Raw genomic sequence first — 18,006 nt, 5'->3', positions numbered from 1 at the left:
GACTCAAGTGAAACATGGAAGAGGTAAACAGGAAAGAGAATTCATAAGACACTTATTAATGTGGAACTGTTTACATTCCTGCATGGAAAGATGATATTTGTAACTCATGAGTCCTTTGTCAGTATTAGTGTAGTGGGAGGGAAAAATATGTATATATAGACAGACAGATAGATAGATATATAGACAGACAGATTGATAGATAGATAGACAGACAGATAGATAGATAGATAGATGATAGATAGATAGATAGGTAGGTAGGTAGGTAGGTAGAGGGGACAGGGTGAATTGAAGATGAAGGGGTGATGTGCTTGTATCTGGGTCACAGTTCTGGGTGGCAATCCTGGGGCAAGGAGGAGTGCTGGAGTGATGGAGCTTGTGGTGGTGATGGAGCAGGAATCCTTCTCATAGTTCCAAGGAATTCAAGAGTGCTTGTGGTCATTCATAGACCAGAGCACAGACCAGCAAAGGAGTAACCACCTCATGCTTGAGCATACCACCTTGGAAGAAATGAAAACTTACAGGTCCCTAGAAGTATCACTGAAAACAGCTGCACAAAACCCCCAAAATTTGGGACAGTACATTCTCCACACTGGAAGCAGACCCCTACCTTAACAAAGTGTTTAAAACTCAAGTAATTGGCTGGAATCATGAGCAAATTGAGCAAAAAAAGTCAGACCATAGAAACTTTCTTTGTTGACAAAGAAGATCAAAATATACAACCAGAAGAAGACAACAAAGTCAAAACTCCTACATCCAAAGCCTCCAAGAAAAATATGAATCAGTCCCATGCCAGGGAAGAGCTCAAAAAGGAGTTTGAGAAGCAAGAGAAGTAGAGGAAAAACTGGGAAGAGAAATGAGAGTGATGCAAGAAAATCATGAAAAACTTGTCAAGAGATTGCTAAAGGAGACTTAAAAAAATACTGAAGAAAATAAGACCTTAAAAAGTAGCCTAACCCAAGTGGAAAAAGAAGTCCAAAAAGTCAATAAGGAGAAGAATGCCTTTAAAAGCAGAATTGGCCAAATGGAAAAGGAAGTCCAAAAGCTCACTGAAGAAAATACTTCCTTAAAAATTAGAATGGAGCAATTGGAAGCTAGTGACTTTATGAGAAATCAAGAAATTGTAAAATAAAACCAAAAGAATTAAAAAATAGAAGACAATGTGAAATATCTCATTGGAAAAACAACTGACCTGGAAAATGGATCCAGGAGAGATCATTTAAAAATTATTGGACAATCTGAAAGCCATGATCAGAAAAAGAGCCTAGATATCATCTTTCTAGAAATTATCAAGGAAAACTGCCCTTATATTCTAGAACCAGAAAGTAAACTAGAAATTGAAAGAATCTACCTATCATCTCCTGAAAGAGATCTCCAAAGGAAAACTCCTAGGAATATTGTAGCCAAATTCCAGAGTTCCCAGGTGAAGGAGAAAATATTACAAGCAGTCAGAAAGAAATATTCAAATATTGTGGACACACAATCAGGATAACACAAGATTTAGCATCTTCTATATTAAGGGACGACAGGGCTAGGAATATAATATTCTGGAAGGCAAAGGAGATAGGATTACAGCCAAGAATCACCTATCTAGCAAAACTGAGTATAATCCTGCAGAGGGAAAATGGACATTTAGTGAAATAGAGGACTTTCAAGCATTCTTGATGAAAAGACCAGAGGTGAATAGAAAATTTGACTTTAAGACTCAAGACAATCATGAAGAGGTAAACAGGAAAGAAAAATCATAAGAGACTTATTAAGGTTGAATTGTTTACATTCCTACATGGAAAGATAATATGTGTAACTCACGAGACCTTTGTCAGTATTAGGGTAGTTGGAGGGAAAAATTATATGTACATATATATGTGTATATACATATATATGTGTATATACATATATATATGTATACACACACACACACACACACATATATATACAGAGAGAGAGAGAGAGAGAGGGAGGGAGAGAGAGAGAGGGAGAGAGAGAAAGGGCACAGGGTCAGTTGAAGATAAAGGGGTGATAATATCTGGAGAATAAAATTAAGGAGTGAGAGAGGAGTATATGGGGAGAAGGAGAAAGGGAGAGGTAGAAAGGGGTAAATTTTCTTATATAAAACAGACAAGAAAAGGCTTTTACAGTGGAGGGGAAACAGGGGAAGGTGAGAGGCAATGAGTGAATCTTATTCTCAATTAGATTTGACTTATGGAGGGAATAAAATACACACTCAATTGGCTATGGAAAGCTATCTTACCCTATAGGAAAATGGGGAAAAAGAGATAAGAGAGCAGGGGATGATAGATGGGAGGGCAGATTGGAGGAGGGAGTAGTCAGAAGCAAAGACTTCTGAGGAGGGTCAAAAGAGAGAATAAAATAAACGGGGGCAGGGGGCAAGATAGGTTGAAGGGAAATCTAGTTAGTTTTCCACAGCATGAGTACTATAGAAGTGTTTTGCATGACTACACAAGTATAACCTATATCAAGTTGCTTGCCTTCTCAATGAGGGTGGGTGGGGAGGAAGGAAGGAAGAAAATTTGGAACCCAAAATTTTAAAAACAAATGTTAAATTAAGTAATCTCAAAGAAAATATCTCTAGAATTATTTTATATGTATTTTGAAAATTAACTAGAATTTCTACACAAATACAAGTGAGATTTTATTCTTTAAGGTTTCAAAATATCATTCTTATTCATACTATTCAATATTAGAAAGGATTTTATATATATATATATATATATATATATATATATATATATATATATATACACACACACACACACATACATATTAATCATGACTGTGAAGCAATCTGGACTCTACTCCCTTCCCTTACTCTTATTATCTTCCTACATTTTGTTTTTGTTGAAGACACCACAATTGATCCAGTCATCCAGGATGTTGAACTTGATGTCATCCTTCACCTCACTCTCACTTACTTTACATATTCACTCCAAATCTTGTTTCAATATAGACAACATCCCTAACATCTACCCCCATTCTCTCCATTCACACAATCAACACCCCAGTTCAGGCCCTTATCATCTCTTATCTAGACTACTGCAATAGCCCCCTAATTTGTTTGCCCACTAAAAGTATCTTACATCCCCAAGTTACCCTTCACACTGACACCAAATTGATTTTCCTATGCATAAATTAGACTATATCACTCCCCTTCTCTTCTCAATAAACTTTATTTATATAGATGTATATGAGTGGGTAGATTTGTCTATGTGTGCATGTGTGTGTGTGTATGTGTATATATATATATATATCTATCTATCTCAACACACATATATGTGTACATGCATATACTATATATATGCACATGTGTGAATGTATAGATAGATCTCTCTATATAAATCTATCTATATATCTGTTTATATAGATATACCTACATATCGATATCTATACCTAGAGAAAGTCTCCCCAGACAGAATATTAGGTCTTAGAGTTCAAACCCTATTTGCTTTTATCTTTTTATCCCCAGCACCTATCTTAGTGTCAGGCACAGAGCAGGTGCTTAATAAATGCTTCTTATTCATGTGATTGAATCATTTGTAATAGTAGAATAACATGATCTAGGCATTAGGAAGGATTTCAGATGATAACAAGCAATTCCCTTTTAATATCCTGACCAAAGCTCACCAAGTATATGATTAAAGCCTTCTAACTGAGACAATTCACTACCTCCCAAAGCAGCCTATTTCACTTTGGGTTAGTTGAAATTCTTACGGAGTTTTTAATTACATCCTTCATAAATCAACCTCTCTATAATTTTTGCTAATTGTTCCTAGTTCTGGCAAGTGGGTGGGGCCTTTAATTCCTAATCCCTTTACCACAGAATAGATCTGAAAAGAAATACCCCCTAAATCTCCCTTTTCTCTAGACTAAACATCTCCAGTTCCTTCAACCCAAGACCATGCCATGATCTAGAAGCTCTTTTCAACTCTGGCTACCTTTCTGAATTGCTCCAAGGTTATGAATATCCTTTCTAAAATTCACTGGTCAAAATGGAACACCTTATTGTAAATGTGTTCTTATACTGGCCCTTGGTATCAAAGGCCCTTGGTTCAAATTCTGCCTCTACTGGCAAGGAACATTGGACAAGTCACATAAAAGTGCCTTAGTTTCCTCATTTGTAAAACTAGGGGTCATGGGGCAGCTAGGTGGTGCAGTGGATAGAGCACTGGCCCTATAGTCAGGAGGACCTGAGTTCAAATGTGACCTCAGACCAAACACTTGACATTTACTAGCTGTGTGACCCTAGGCAAGTCACTTAACCCTGATTGCCTAAAAAAATAATAAAAAAGAAAAAAAATAAAATTAGAGGTCAGACAAAAACATCAATGTTCTTATGAGCCCAAGATTCTCATTTCCATCTTTTTAAACTATGTCTTTCTCATTGGAAACCTCCAAAAAGGCATTATTTTTTTCCCATTCACAATGTCCACTCTTTTTTGAATTTTTATTCTACTAAAACCTCCAAATATTTTTCAAATGAACAGCTCTCTACTTATGATCTACTTATCTACTTATGTTCTCTACTTAAGCCTCCCCATTTTATAATTGTGAAGTTGTTTTCTTGAAATATAAGACATAAATTACATTTATACTGATTAAATATCATTTTAGTTAATTCAGCTTAGTATTCAAGCCTATTGAGATAATTTCTGATCCTAACCATAATACAAAGTATAATTAGCTTTCCTGTTTTTAGCTGTTATTTGCACAATTGTTAGGCATAGTATCTATGCCTTTGTCCAAATTGCACACACACAAAAATGCTAAACAGCACAAGTCGGATGATAAAATGTTTTGATCTCTTTTATTCAGACTTCCTTATAACCTGATATTGACCTATTAGTCACATTATATTAAGTCCTATCACTCAACCAGCACTTTTATCATCTAGCTCATATTTTACCATTTTTCTCATGAGAAAAGCATAGAAGACTGTGAAAAGTTTCCTGCAACATTCTCAATTTTTACTAGCATGTTGGTGCTAAAACATCATGAGAACACAAAATTCAAAGGGACCCAAGTGATCTCTAGTCCATTGATCTCTAAATGGGGTGCACTGGGATATGGGAAGCAAATATTAGCACTTCTATTTATTTTATGTGAATATGAAGAAAGAAATTGAGTTTTGCTAATATTTAACATCAGCATTAAGGATACAGTCACCCTCATTCAGTTCATAAGTCACAAGGTCACGTATCACATATTATACAAAAAATATCTTGAGAAAAAAAAAGAAGTTTTACAGCAGAAAGTGGTTGTCCATGACATCCTCACTTGTCTATTCGTTTTCAGCATATGGTGACAGAAAGTATTTCACATGGACCCATCTCTGTAGATTTACTGATTATAGTATATAAATTTAAATAAATCTTCATGTAATGGACAAAGTAGCTTATATAGAGTCTTGCAAAGAAATCAAGAATTGAACATAACAGTAACTTTGAACACAAGCAAATAAAAGCATAATGGCAGAGCTGAATTTTTATATTCCTAGTACTACTTCTTCAGTTACTTTGTGAGTTAAAACCAATTACAATTTAATCAAACCTGACAAGGAATGTGGTTTAAAAAATGATCAAGATTACTTTGAATATGGATTTTATTTACTACCATAGTTGATTAGTCTTGTCTCATGATTTTGATTTTTGAGATATTAATGATAGCATGAAGCCATCACAAATAGCAAGATATTTTATTTGTTTTTGCTTTTTTGCTAGGCAATAGGGTTAAGTGACTTGCCCAGGGTCACACAGCTAGTGAGTGTTATCTGTCTGAGGCCAGATTTGAACTCAGGTCCTCTTGCCAGTACTCTCTCCACTGTGCCCCCTAGCTGCCCCTAAGCAAGATATTTTAAAGCTGAACTTTTATTGCTAAAAAAAAAAATGTAAATGTCACTTATAAAAATTCTATTTGTACACCTTAAAAACTTGGAAATATAATTTTCCTAGATGTTTAAAAATCTTGCAAAGAACTTCAGTGGGTTTTAAATCAATTTGTTAAACATACAGAAGATATAACACTAATTATTTTGCAAGAACAACTAAATGATATCAGGGAAGATAGAAACTTAGTAGCTGAATTTCAACCAAAACTTTGCAAAATTGGTGGGTAGGATTGTAAAACGAATATCATTATTTAGTTTGCCCAGGTAACAACAATGTACTTTAGCCATGTAGATTTACTGTATATAATTTTGTGAATTATATTTTTCAGCAATGACAGCCTTTTACAACCAAGTATCAGAATATATTGAACTTAGAACTATATTTATATATTGCTATATGACACAGTATTAAACCAAAATAACAATGAAACATACTTATCTATACTGTTCTCACTGAAAATATTATTGATATATTTATTGAGAGTAACATTCTCATTTTTTATATTTTAATAAAATAAACAATCTTCCTAAGCTTCAGCTTTCTCATCTATAAAATGAGGAGGTTAAACTAGATGACTTTTGAGATTCCTTCTAATTCTAAATCTGTGATTCTATACATATACATACACACATGTGTATATATACATTTGAATTATTCATTTCATTTTTATATCATAATTTTAAAATTTTCTAATTAGTATGTCTTAGAGCTTATATATTAATTATATGTGTACATATATTTATGTATAAGTACAGTAAGAGATAGGCAATTTATAAGCAAACAAATGTCCATATATCAGATAACACATGCTCCAAACTTTCTATTGGTAGAGGTGCACAATCCAAATAGTTTGGAGACCACAGGGCTAGCCAAGAAACTCATAGAATTCCTCAATTACTTCCAATGAAAAAGGGCAAAGATTTTGGAAAAAAAAAGAACACATGAAATTCACTCACTTCCCTCAAGTTAACGGTAAATCTATATTCACACAACTTTATGTTCTTGACCCTATTCAATAGAAAAGAATCAGTCTTCTGTGAGCTAATTAGGATAGTTCTAATTTTATACTGCCTAATTAAAACACTTGAGGTGCAGGACTGGGCTTCCAGGTAAAATTAGGGTTAAAACTACCTCACAATTACAAATTCATACTATAAGAAATGGGAAACAAAATAATGTTCAGTGAATTTTAGTGGTAGCTAATGCATATTTCAGTTGTTCAAAGGAAGAAAAATATAGAACTACATAATTGTAGAACGAATTCATACCTTTATGGCAGTGGATGCAATTTGAATGTGGTGAAGTCTCCGTAATGTGCTGTCCCTGTCAATGAAATAGGAAGCAGCAAGTTGATGAAGGGTCTCAAGTGTCACTGAGGAACTATTGGTTGTAGAATCACTTCCTTCGGATCTCTTGCTCAACTTCCGCTTATCCACAAAAATCGTGAGTGACTCCTCTCCTATATCAAGAACATACTGAGTCAGTCATCAACTCTCATTGATTATATCATAAAATATTCCTTATGTATTTTCCACTCTTATTCAAAATACACCTTTTCAGGCTCTGAAACATTTGCCTTGGCTGTACTAATATTTTCCACCATCAGAATTAGGTAAATCTCCCTAAAAATATAGCAGTGATTATGTCAATATATTGTTCAGAAAACTTTTTGGTCTCTCAGTTACCTACAGAAAAAAGTCCAAATGTTTTGGCCCATCAGAGAGCATATACAGCCTCTGTATTCCTAAAACCAAGGGGTGGAAATTCTTCCTTTAATACTACATCATTTAAATCTCTGAGCTTCAGTTTCTAAATCTATAAAAGGAAGGATTTTGACTACATAGCCTCTCAAATCCCTTCTAGGTCTGTTGTTTAATTATTCTTCCACACTCTTGCTCTGTCCTTCTCCAATCTTATCTTCTCCTTCATCTTTCCTATATTCCAGACAATGGATACTGTCTACAAGTCACTTAACAGGCCATGAGTTTTCTTACTTCCCTTCTTGCTTTTTGCCCACAACTTTGCTCTACATAGAATGCTCCATCTCCTCAGAACCACTTTGAAAAATTATATTCATTCTTATAGGCCCAATTCAAAGTTCTATAAAACTGTCCTTAATCTCCAAGTGCCAGAAAGTCTTTTCCCCTCATGGTTCTCAGCTAACCTTTGTAGCATGTCTTAGATAACTTATGTAATTCTACACAGAGTATATTTGCACATTAATTTTGTCTGCCTTACTAGACAGTAAGGTAGTTGAAGAGAGAAGTTATATATTTACATGACCTTACTATTGTGTGTGTGTGAGTGTGTATATTTTCTTCTCGCCAGGTGACCTTCAGAATCACAGAATCAAGATCACCTGGCAGAATAAGGTACCAGGCACTGACGTGCTTTCTTGAGCTGAATTACCAAGCATTCAAACTGTACTGCAGAGAGTGTAACTCCAATGTGCTGGTCATCTTGTTCTAATGCCAAAAATACTTTTGCCTAAAAGAACTCACACAAGGCAAGTTCTCACATGGAGGTCAGAAGAAGCATTACAAGCATACTCTCAAAGTCTCTCTGAAGATTTTTGGAATCAATTGTGAGACATGGGAGACACTAGCACAGGACCACCCAGCATGGCATATTTGCATTAAAGAAGGTGCTTTGCTCTATGAGCAAAGCAGAATTGCAGCAGCTCAAAAGAAAGGTGAGATGTGCAAATTGAGAGACATCTCCACTCTAAATGTTCATATGGACCATTTGTGCCTGACCTGTGTGGTAAAGCCTTCCAAGCTCATATTGGTCTAATCAATACAGTCGGATATATTGTATCTTGACTTCAACATAGTGATATCATTTTGGTCCTCTTTGAGAATGGAGGACAATTATAAATCAATCTATATATCAATCTATGTACACATATACATATATATGTAGGTATGCATGCATATGTATACACACACATGCACATGTACATATACAAATGTATGTATATGCTCACACATACACATATGCATATGTACCTATGTACATACACATGTATGCACATGTACGTATATACACATATGCATACATGCCTGTATACATACATGTGTATGCCTATGTACATATACGTGCACACACACATATACATATATATGTATGTGTATATAGCCTTGGCACCAGAACATAGTAGGGATTACAAAATTGTTTTTCTCATTGACTTTATTTTACAAGTGTTGATAATATTTTGTGGATTTGAAGACTAACAATAATTAGGGTTATAATTAGAGATCATATAGAAATTTGGAACAAGATTATTTTAGAAAAAGTTTAAAATAGAATGTTTTTCACCTATATTACTGAACTAATTTGCTACCATTTTTAACCCCATAAACAATTTAGAGAGTCCCTGAATTCATTCAATCTTCTGAATTCACATGTGTGTTTGATTTTAAAAACATTGTATATGAAATTATCAATATTACATAAAAATTTAAATTTATCTCTACATTATCCATCTTAAAATTATTTTAATAGCCTACAACTAATTCACAATTCTTACTTTTTTTCAAACCCTGAGAATAACAAAATTACTCTAGTTTAGTACTCCACATGAGAGCGCTACAGACCATTTCTACATTCTTGCATGGGAATATGATCCATAACAGTCAAACTTGATGCTTGCTCTAGTTCTCTTGTATCCCCATCTGTTATAATGGCAATGTGCCCACTCGTAAGGTTTTATGCCAATTTCGAAAAAAAAAAAAAGAAAAGAAAAGTATATGAGCCAAACAACATACCCCAGGGGGATATCATACCTCTTCTCTCCTTTCTCTTCAACCTCCTCCTCATGACCCCAGCAAAATAAATAAATAAATAAAATTCTTCTAAAAAACATAATCTTGGCTGAAAATTAATCCAAATTAAGAAAACATGCTTATCCTATTAAAGATAATATTTTTGATATTTATAAAGGAGCAACAAATACCATTATCTTAAAATTGCATTTCTGATTTGTTTCTAGAAAGAAAATTAAACATTGATCCAAATATTTGCTGAAATTTCCCTCAAAATCTTGCTTGTATAAAATCTAAATGTGGCCTAAAATTGTGCATTTATTACCACAGACACCATTTAAAATACATAGATTTCCTCAGGAGTATAAAATGCAGAAGCAGCAGCTGCCCCATGACCCCTAGCCTACATTCATGCAGGAAGAATTGGTGTAGGACTAGAAGCAAATTCCTCTCTCATCTTGAAGCAGCTGTGTGATACTCCCTGTGAGGATCTTCATCCCTGTTGCAAAGTCTCTTAAAGTTGAAGATTTCATTTTAAAGCTTATCAACTCTTCTTCCTCCAGATACCCAAGGTAATAAAGAAACTAGTGTTGTGAAATTATCCTCAGAAATTTCTCACCCCAAAGAGTTTGCGCTACATCTTACTAATCTTGGAGTTCAGCTTCCTATGTACAGACAGACCCCCCCGCCCCCGGGGCAGAAACTTGTTGGAACTCAGTCACAAAGCACAAAGCTACTCAGGGGAGAGAGAGTTAGTAATGGACCCTGTGGTGTAATAGGATTTCCAGGTTTGGCAACTAGGCAAGATGCTATCCTAGTGAATAAATAGAAGTGAAGTAGAGAGCAGCATTCAAGTATTATTGACTTATTGTTGATGTTCTGTGGTCCCAATATTGTACGCCTCCAAAAGAGTTAGAATTGGGATGTAATTATTTCTCAGTACATAGTAAGAATTAGTACTAACTATTGAATTTGTTGTTGGAATACCTATGTTTTCTGTGACCTTGAGCAATCCTTATCACATCACTGAATATAAATTTTCCCTTAAAAGTGTTCTTATTTTAATGGTAAAGTTCATACTTGAGGATAGTCCATACCCTGGCCAACATGATGTATGAATTTTGTTAATATGTGAAACAACAATTTAGTACTGCAAGGATCTATGATTTTACCAGTGTGAGATCTCACAACCATCATAGTGACAAAAATAACAAAAAATAGACACTAATAAATGTTGGAGGAGCTATGGGAAAACAAGCATATTGATGCACCACTGTCTATTACTGGTGGGTCTATGAATGGGTACAGCTCATTCTGGAATGCAATTTGGAATTATACACACAAAATTACTAAACAGTGAATTCCCTTTGACCTAACTATGCTTATATGCCAAAGATATCAAAAAAAGAGAAAAAAGGGTCCTATACACACAAAATATTATATCAGCTCTTTTACTGATTGCAAAAACCTAGAAACTAAGGGGATGTTCATCAGTTTAAAAATGGCTAAATAAGTTGTGGCATATGAATGTGATGGAATATCATTGTGCTATACAAAATGAGGGAATAGATTATTTCAAAAAAGATTTGGAAAAACATATATGAAGTGATACTAGGTGAAGTAAGCAAAACCAGAAAAATAATTTCTACAATAACATAAATATAAAAAAGTGAAGAATCTTGAAGGCTCTTATAAACAGATGAAGAATGAATGAGAAAAGCTAGGATAACACTGTACAGTAACATTAACACTGTGCAAACAAACAACTTTCAAACCATAAAAACTACGATCAATACAATGACAATTCACAACATGGCTAATCCTCAAACATTTTCTAATTTGGTAGGGCATACCAAAGTCTATAGTCTGCTGGCACAGCCTATGATAACCAAGGGTCATTGTCATCTCATAATTCCATACTGAGTAGCACTCATTCAACAGCACCCTTCTAAAATTCCTTAATATAATTTTTAGTTTTAAGAGAGTTTTTAGATAGTTTTTAGAAAAAGGCAGCATGGAGTAATGGCTTGAGCCTTGAAGTCAGGAGGACTTGTATTAAAGTCTTGCTTCTGCCACATTAGCTCCATGATTTTTTTTAAGTGGACAAATAATTTTATTTTGTGTATGCAAATACATGTCAAATATTGTAAAATGATTTCATCTATTTCCTCTCAAACACTGAAAACTATGATGCTTTATTCTACAAAAAGACAAAGCTATTATCTTTTTATTCAATGTCACAGGAAAATCCCACAGAATTTACTCTTTCTTATTCAATATCAACACAACCCTCATTATTTTATCTCTGCACTGCACCAAAATACAGGTCTATATTGAGTCCAAGTATTTTCCCATTTAATCCCATTCCTATAGATCAAAGGGAGATATTTCAGTATGGAAACAAATAAAAAAAATGAATAGAGTTTGTTCCCACATATATCCCCCATTTCATTGTAGAAAATTATTTTATATTATAGATTGAAATGGAAGGTGAGTATATGCCTTGAAAATGAATATTTAAATTCTTCTTATTGATAGTGACTGCTTTATACCTAATAGGTGTACATTATCTTTATTTTCATTTATATTTCAGTAGAATAATAGACTGAGCAGATCACTTAAACTCTCTCTTATCTCCAGAAAACTCTCTAAGATTAGATTGGTTCCACATTGGTAGAGGAAGTTTCTTCACACTGAAGAAATCATAGGTCCAGATTTAAAAAAAAAAAAAAAAGGTCTTCAGACTTCCCTGGGCAGAACCAAGATGGTGGAGTAAAAGCAGTGACTTGCTTGAGCTCTCCCCCAAACCCCTCCAAATATCTGTAAAACATGACTCTAAACAAATTCTAAAGCAACAGAACCCACAAAAAGACAGAGTAAAACAAATATACAGCTCAAGACAGCCTGAATCGTTGATCAGAAAGGTATATTACACCGGGCAGGGAGAGGAACGCAATTTGGTGTGGGCACATAGCAAAACAGGCCTCAGCAAACCTGGGTCAGGCCTCAGAGGCCTGAATCATGGGCAGCTGTGGCAGTTTCCAGACTTCTTAACCCATGAACGCCAAAGACAACTTAGAAGGTCAGTGGGAAAAGTCTGTAACTGCAGTGAGAGAGAAGAGTGAGGGTCCCAGCCCCTGTCCCTGAGCTTGGCCCCAGGGTGGCAACTGCTTCTGGAGCTTCTGGCCCACAGACTGAGGGGGAATCGAGTGGCTGATCAGAGGGGGATTGCAAGGATCTCTCTGCTGGTGCAGGATTCTCTTGCTTTGTCCGTGCTGGGATCTGAGTCACAGTTATAGGTGGCGGTCCTGGGGTGAGGAGGAGTGCTGGTATGGTGGAGCTTGTAGTGGTGGTGAAGAGGAAATCCTCCTCATAGTTCCAAGGCAGAAAAGATGGCTTGCGGTCATTCACAGACCAGAGCACAGGCTCAGGCACTTAGGGGAAGTGAGGAAGGTGAGAGTGAATGAGTGAATCTATGAATTCCTATGAATTCTCATAGGATTGGGTTAAGGAGGGAATAACATATACACTCAATTGGGTATGGAAATCTATCTTACCCTGCAGGAAAATGGTGGGGGGGAAGGGGACAAGAGAGTAGGTGGATGAGAGAGGGGTGGGCAGACTGGGGGAGGGGGTAATCAGAAGCAAACACTTCTAAGGAAGGACAGGGTCAAAAGAGAATAGAATGAATGGGGGCTGGGATAGGATGAAGGGAAATATACTTAGTTTTTCACAACATGACTACTATGGAAGTGTTTTGCATGACTACACATGTATAACTTATATGGAGTTATTTGCCTTCTCAATAAGGGTGGGTGGGGAGGGAGGAAGGGAGAAAATTTGGAACCCAAAGTTTTAAAAACAAATGTTAAAAAAAAAAGTTTTCACGTGCAACTGGGAAATATATACAGGAAATGGGGTATAGAAATCTATCCTGCCCTATAGGAAAATTAAACGGGAAAGGGATAAGAGAAGGGGGGGAGAGATAGAAGGGAGGATAGATCAGGGGAAAGGGTATTCAGAATGCATGCCATCTTGGGGTGGGGGGAGGGACGAGACTGGGAGAAAATTTGGAACTCAAAATCCTGTGGAAGTGAATGTTGAAAACTAAAAATAAATAAATTAATAAAAAATAATAAAAAGAAAAAAGTCTTCCAAAATGTATCTAATTATCTCATTTCATCTTTACAGCACAATAGAAGTACAAAGGCTTTATTAGCTATGTCAATTTAATTCAACTTTTATTATTATCTCTCAAAGGATGAGAGCATAGAAGAACACACTTCTTTCCCTTTTTTTCTTCTTTTTTTTAAAAAGAAATTCATGATTTGATTGTTCAGGTTTTTGAATCTCAGCAATGTTTTATGTAACAAGGAAAAATGAGATCTTATCATTGGATCTCCAGATGTCATCATTTTATAGTTGAGGCAACTGAGGTTTGGAATGTTTGAGTGTTTTACCAAGGATCAGAAGAGTGGATGTATGATAGAAATGGGAAAATGTAGCTTTTCTGACTTCAAGTCACACTGCTCTTCCCAGTGTATGTTGAGACCTTTTACATATGTCAAATATATATTTATTTTGAAAAGTCATTAATTTATTTATATTGGATGACCAACATCTCTCAAATGTATCCCCTTCTACCCACTACGGTCATTTGGTGATTTCATCAGGTTCCATTGATTCAATTATAATCTTTGTGCAAATGACCCTTCTCTTTCCCAACCTCCAATCTCACATCACTAACTATTGAAGTGGATATCTCATAGACTTCTTAACCTTAAAAGTACCAAAACTAAACTCATTAGCTTTTCCTCAGAACCGTCAACTCTTTCATAATTCCCTATTATAGTTAAGGGTACCACAATTTTCCCAGTGACCCAGGCTTATGATCAAGGTGTCTGCATCAACTTCTCACTCTCTCTCACTCCCCATATCCAATAAATTGTTAAGACTTAATTTTCTTCCTTTGTAATATCTCTTGTATATACACCCCCTTTCTCTCCTTTAACACTGCTACCACCCTGTTGTGGGCTCTCATCAGCTCAAACCTAGACTATTGCAATAGACTGCTGGTTGGTTCCCTCTGCCACAAGTCTCTCTCCAATTCAAATTATCCTCCATTCAGCTACTAAGTGATCTTCCTAAAGTGCAGGTCTGACCATATTATCCTCCCCCCATTCAATAAACTCAAGTGACTTATCACCTACAGGATAAAAAACAAAATCCTCTATTTGACTTCCAAGGCCCTACATGACCTGGCCCCTTCCTACCTTTCCAGTCTTCTGACACTTTACTCCCTACATATACTCTGCTATCTAGTCACATTGGCCTCATTACTATTCCTCACAAAAGATACTCCATTCTCCTGACAGAACATTTTCTCTGGCCTGCACCCATGCTTGGAATGTTTCTCTCCCTATCTCTGTCTCTTATATTTGCTGGCTTTTCTCAAGTCTTAGCTTCAGTCTTACATTCCTCAAAAAGCTTTTCTTGGTTCTCCTTTAACTTAGTGTCTTCTTTCTGGCATCACCTTCAATTTATCTTGTATATATTTTTATTATACACAGTTGTTTGAATGTAGTCTCTTTCACCCATTATACTGTGAGCTCCTCTAGAGCACAGGCTGTTTGTTTGTTTGTTTTTTTTTTGTATCCCCAGCACTTAGCACAGTGCCTGGCACATAGTAGGGACTTAATAAATTCCAGTTGACTGACTATCCTAGTTAAGATTCTCAGCAACTCTCACCTGGATTATTTCAATACCTTTGAAAATGACCTTACTTCCTCTAAGCTCTTCCTTTCTAAATTGTCTAGATGGTTTAAAGATGTGAAATGATTTTTCTAACAGAGGTCTGACCAAGGCACTGATCTGTTCAGAAAACTCATGTAACTCCCTATTACTTCTAGAATCAAATACACACTCTGCTTAGCATATAAAACCCTTTACTGACTGTTTCCATTTGATGTCACATCACTTCACATATCCTAGAGTCAACAATAACTTTCTTGCTGTTCTTCCCCTTACAACATTTAATTTCCTTGCTCTGTGCCATTGTATGAGTCATCCACCATGCTTGGAAGATACTTCCTCTTCATCTTCTTGTCTTCCAATCCCTACCACCCCTGTATATCTCAGTTTAAATACCACCTCCTCTAAGATGATTTAATTAATCTCCTCAGTAATACATGATTCTCTCTACCCCATTACTTGGTATATTCATTGCACTTACTTAATATGCATACATGGTGTTTCCCCTAGTAAATGTGATCTTTCAAAAGAGCAAGTCCTACCATGTCACTTACCTCCAAAGGCTGTCTACAACTTTTATTTGTTTATTAATCTTCCAGCTGTTTCTCACGAATAACATTGCTTTTCTCATTGACATGCTTTTGCTCAGATTATTTCCTTACTTTGGAATATGCTCCTTCCTCATGTTAGACACAGCTAGCTGGCACAATCAAGGGCCTGGAATCAGGAAGACCTGAGTACAAATCTGACCTCAGACACTTATTAGATGGGTAAAACTGGGCAACTCATTCAACTTGTATTTGCCTCAGTTTCTTCATCTGTAAAAGGGGACAATAATAGCACCTACCTCTCAGGATTGTTGTGACGATAAGATAAGATAACAATGTAAAGTAATTAGCACAGTGGCTGGCACATAGTAAGTGATACAGAAATATTATTTGCTAGCATTCTCTACACCCTTAATTACTTTGTATGTATTTTGTATATCTTGTAAAAATGTATGTGTACATAATGTCTCCCCAGGAGCATGAAATATTTTTAAGTACAAGGACTGAGTCATTTTTGTCTCTGTATCTCCAATGCTTATTACAATAACTGGAATAGAGTATGATCTTAACAAATTGTTGTTGATTTCACACATACACATACACATACACACACACACACACACACACACACACACACACACACAAACACACCTCTCAATTTCTTTACATATCCAAAACAGAAAAATTCCCCATTATAATGCAATAAGCCAATTTGTGGGCCTTAAATTGGGGCATTTTAGGTACAACTGCTAAAACATATTTCAGTAGCTGAGCATTCTTATAACAAAAGTTACCAAATAAATGAGTCATTACTCACAGAAAAGTGAGTGATAATATGAAAAAACTGCATTTTGATCCATTTTATAAGTTTTTCTTTTTGTGTTTTTAAAGCAAACTTAGTTTGCCTTGAAAACATGTCATTGCCTTCAAATAAAAAGGGAACTTTTAAGAATTATATGTAATTCTAATATAAATTTTCACTTTTTATAGAATTTTATTATTGTTCTTATTGTATCATAACTACTGCTATTATTATTTCATTATTTCTAATTATTTTCCTACAGAAAACCATTACTTGATTCTGAATACAGGCAGGGAAAACAACTCATGGAAAAATCAGTATTAGCAAAGGAGCTTTTTAATGCTGAGTATTTGGCAATATATCAGAAAATATTAAAAATGGATTCTTGGAATTATTCCATAATCTGAAGTAATAAGCAGATTTATGGATTTGAATTTGATGTTTTGTTTTGTTTTGTTTTGTTTTAAGTAGAACTGCTCAAAAGTTTGTGGGTAAGTACACTGATCAGTCTAAATTAATGGAGAGAAAAAAAACGCATGAACCCTAAAAAAATATGCTGAAAGTTATTAATTGGAATCTATGTAGTCACAGCATCCGAGGATGACAAATTTAAACACAGAAGGGAACTAAGAGGACATGTATGTAGTCCAATTCCATCATATGACAGATGAAGTAATAAGGCAGGGAAGGGAACAGACTTGCCCAAAGTCACTCAGGAAGTAACTGACAAAAGCAGTAATGTTGATATGTTTGCTTAAAAATATAATTCCTAAGAAAATATTCCTGTAATAGTTGGAATAGATTATAGGAATAAGTAGTTCAGCCTTTATAAATCTACCACAAAATAGAGATCTTTCATTTGGATTCTGGATGATTTGTAAAACCTTTAGAGTTGTGACAATCTCTTGTTTAACTGCAACAACTCACTTTTCTCCTAACCTAAATGTGTCATGTGTATATGCATTTAAATTTAAATAAATTAGTATTATTTTAATAGGGGGGGGCAGTTAAAAACCTTAATATCACTTGAAACACATGAAGAAAACCTAAGGTATTAGAAATCAGAATCACTGTTCGGGACCACAAATTTAGGGTGTACTTAATAATAGTTGTTGCTACTTCTATATTTTCATGTCATTTGTTTTCTGAACAGTGACCAACACCACTTAACATTCTAGTTCCATGATCTATAATATCATAAATAAAATCAGCACTAAAAAGTATTGACAGAGGAAGAGGGA

At 35.2% G+C, this 18,006-nt stretch overlaps 1 protein-coding gene across 2 annotated transcripts in view; it reads right to left on the bottom strand.

The window, feature by feature from the left end:
* Window positions 1-18,006, bottom strand: part of BRINP3 (BMP/retinoic acid inducible neural specific 3) — a 491,613-nt gene that overhangs the window by 205,165 nt on the left and 268,442 nt on the right. For both annotated transcript variants that reach the window (XM_027843476.1, XM_027843477.1), the window contains one exon: window positions 7,169-7,359. In XM_027843476.1, coding sequence (XP_027699277.1) covers window positions 7,169-7,359 — 191 coding nt within the window. The remainder of the gene's footprint in view (window positions 1-7,168; window positions 7,360-18,006) is intronic.

This window comes from Vombatus ursinus, unplaced genomic scaffold (genome assembly GCF_900497805.2).
Source record: "Vombatus ursinus unplaced genomic scaffold, bare-nosed wombat genome assembly UNPS02014909.1, whole genome shotgun sequence".
Classification (NCBI taxonomy): domain Eukaryota; kingdom Metazoa; phylum Chordata; class Mammalia; order Diprotodontia; family Vombatidae; genus Vombatus; species Vombatus ursinus.
The sequence above is the reverse complement of the archived record's forward strand: the minus strand, read 5'-3'. Positions and strand labels throughout refer to the sequence as shown.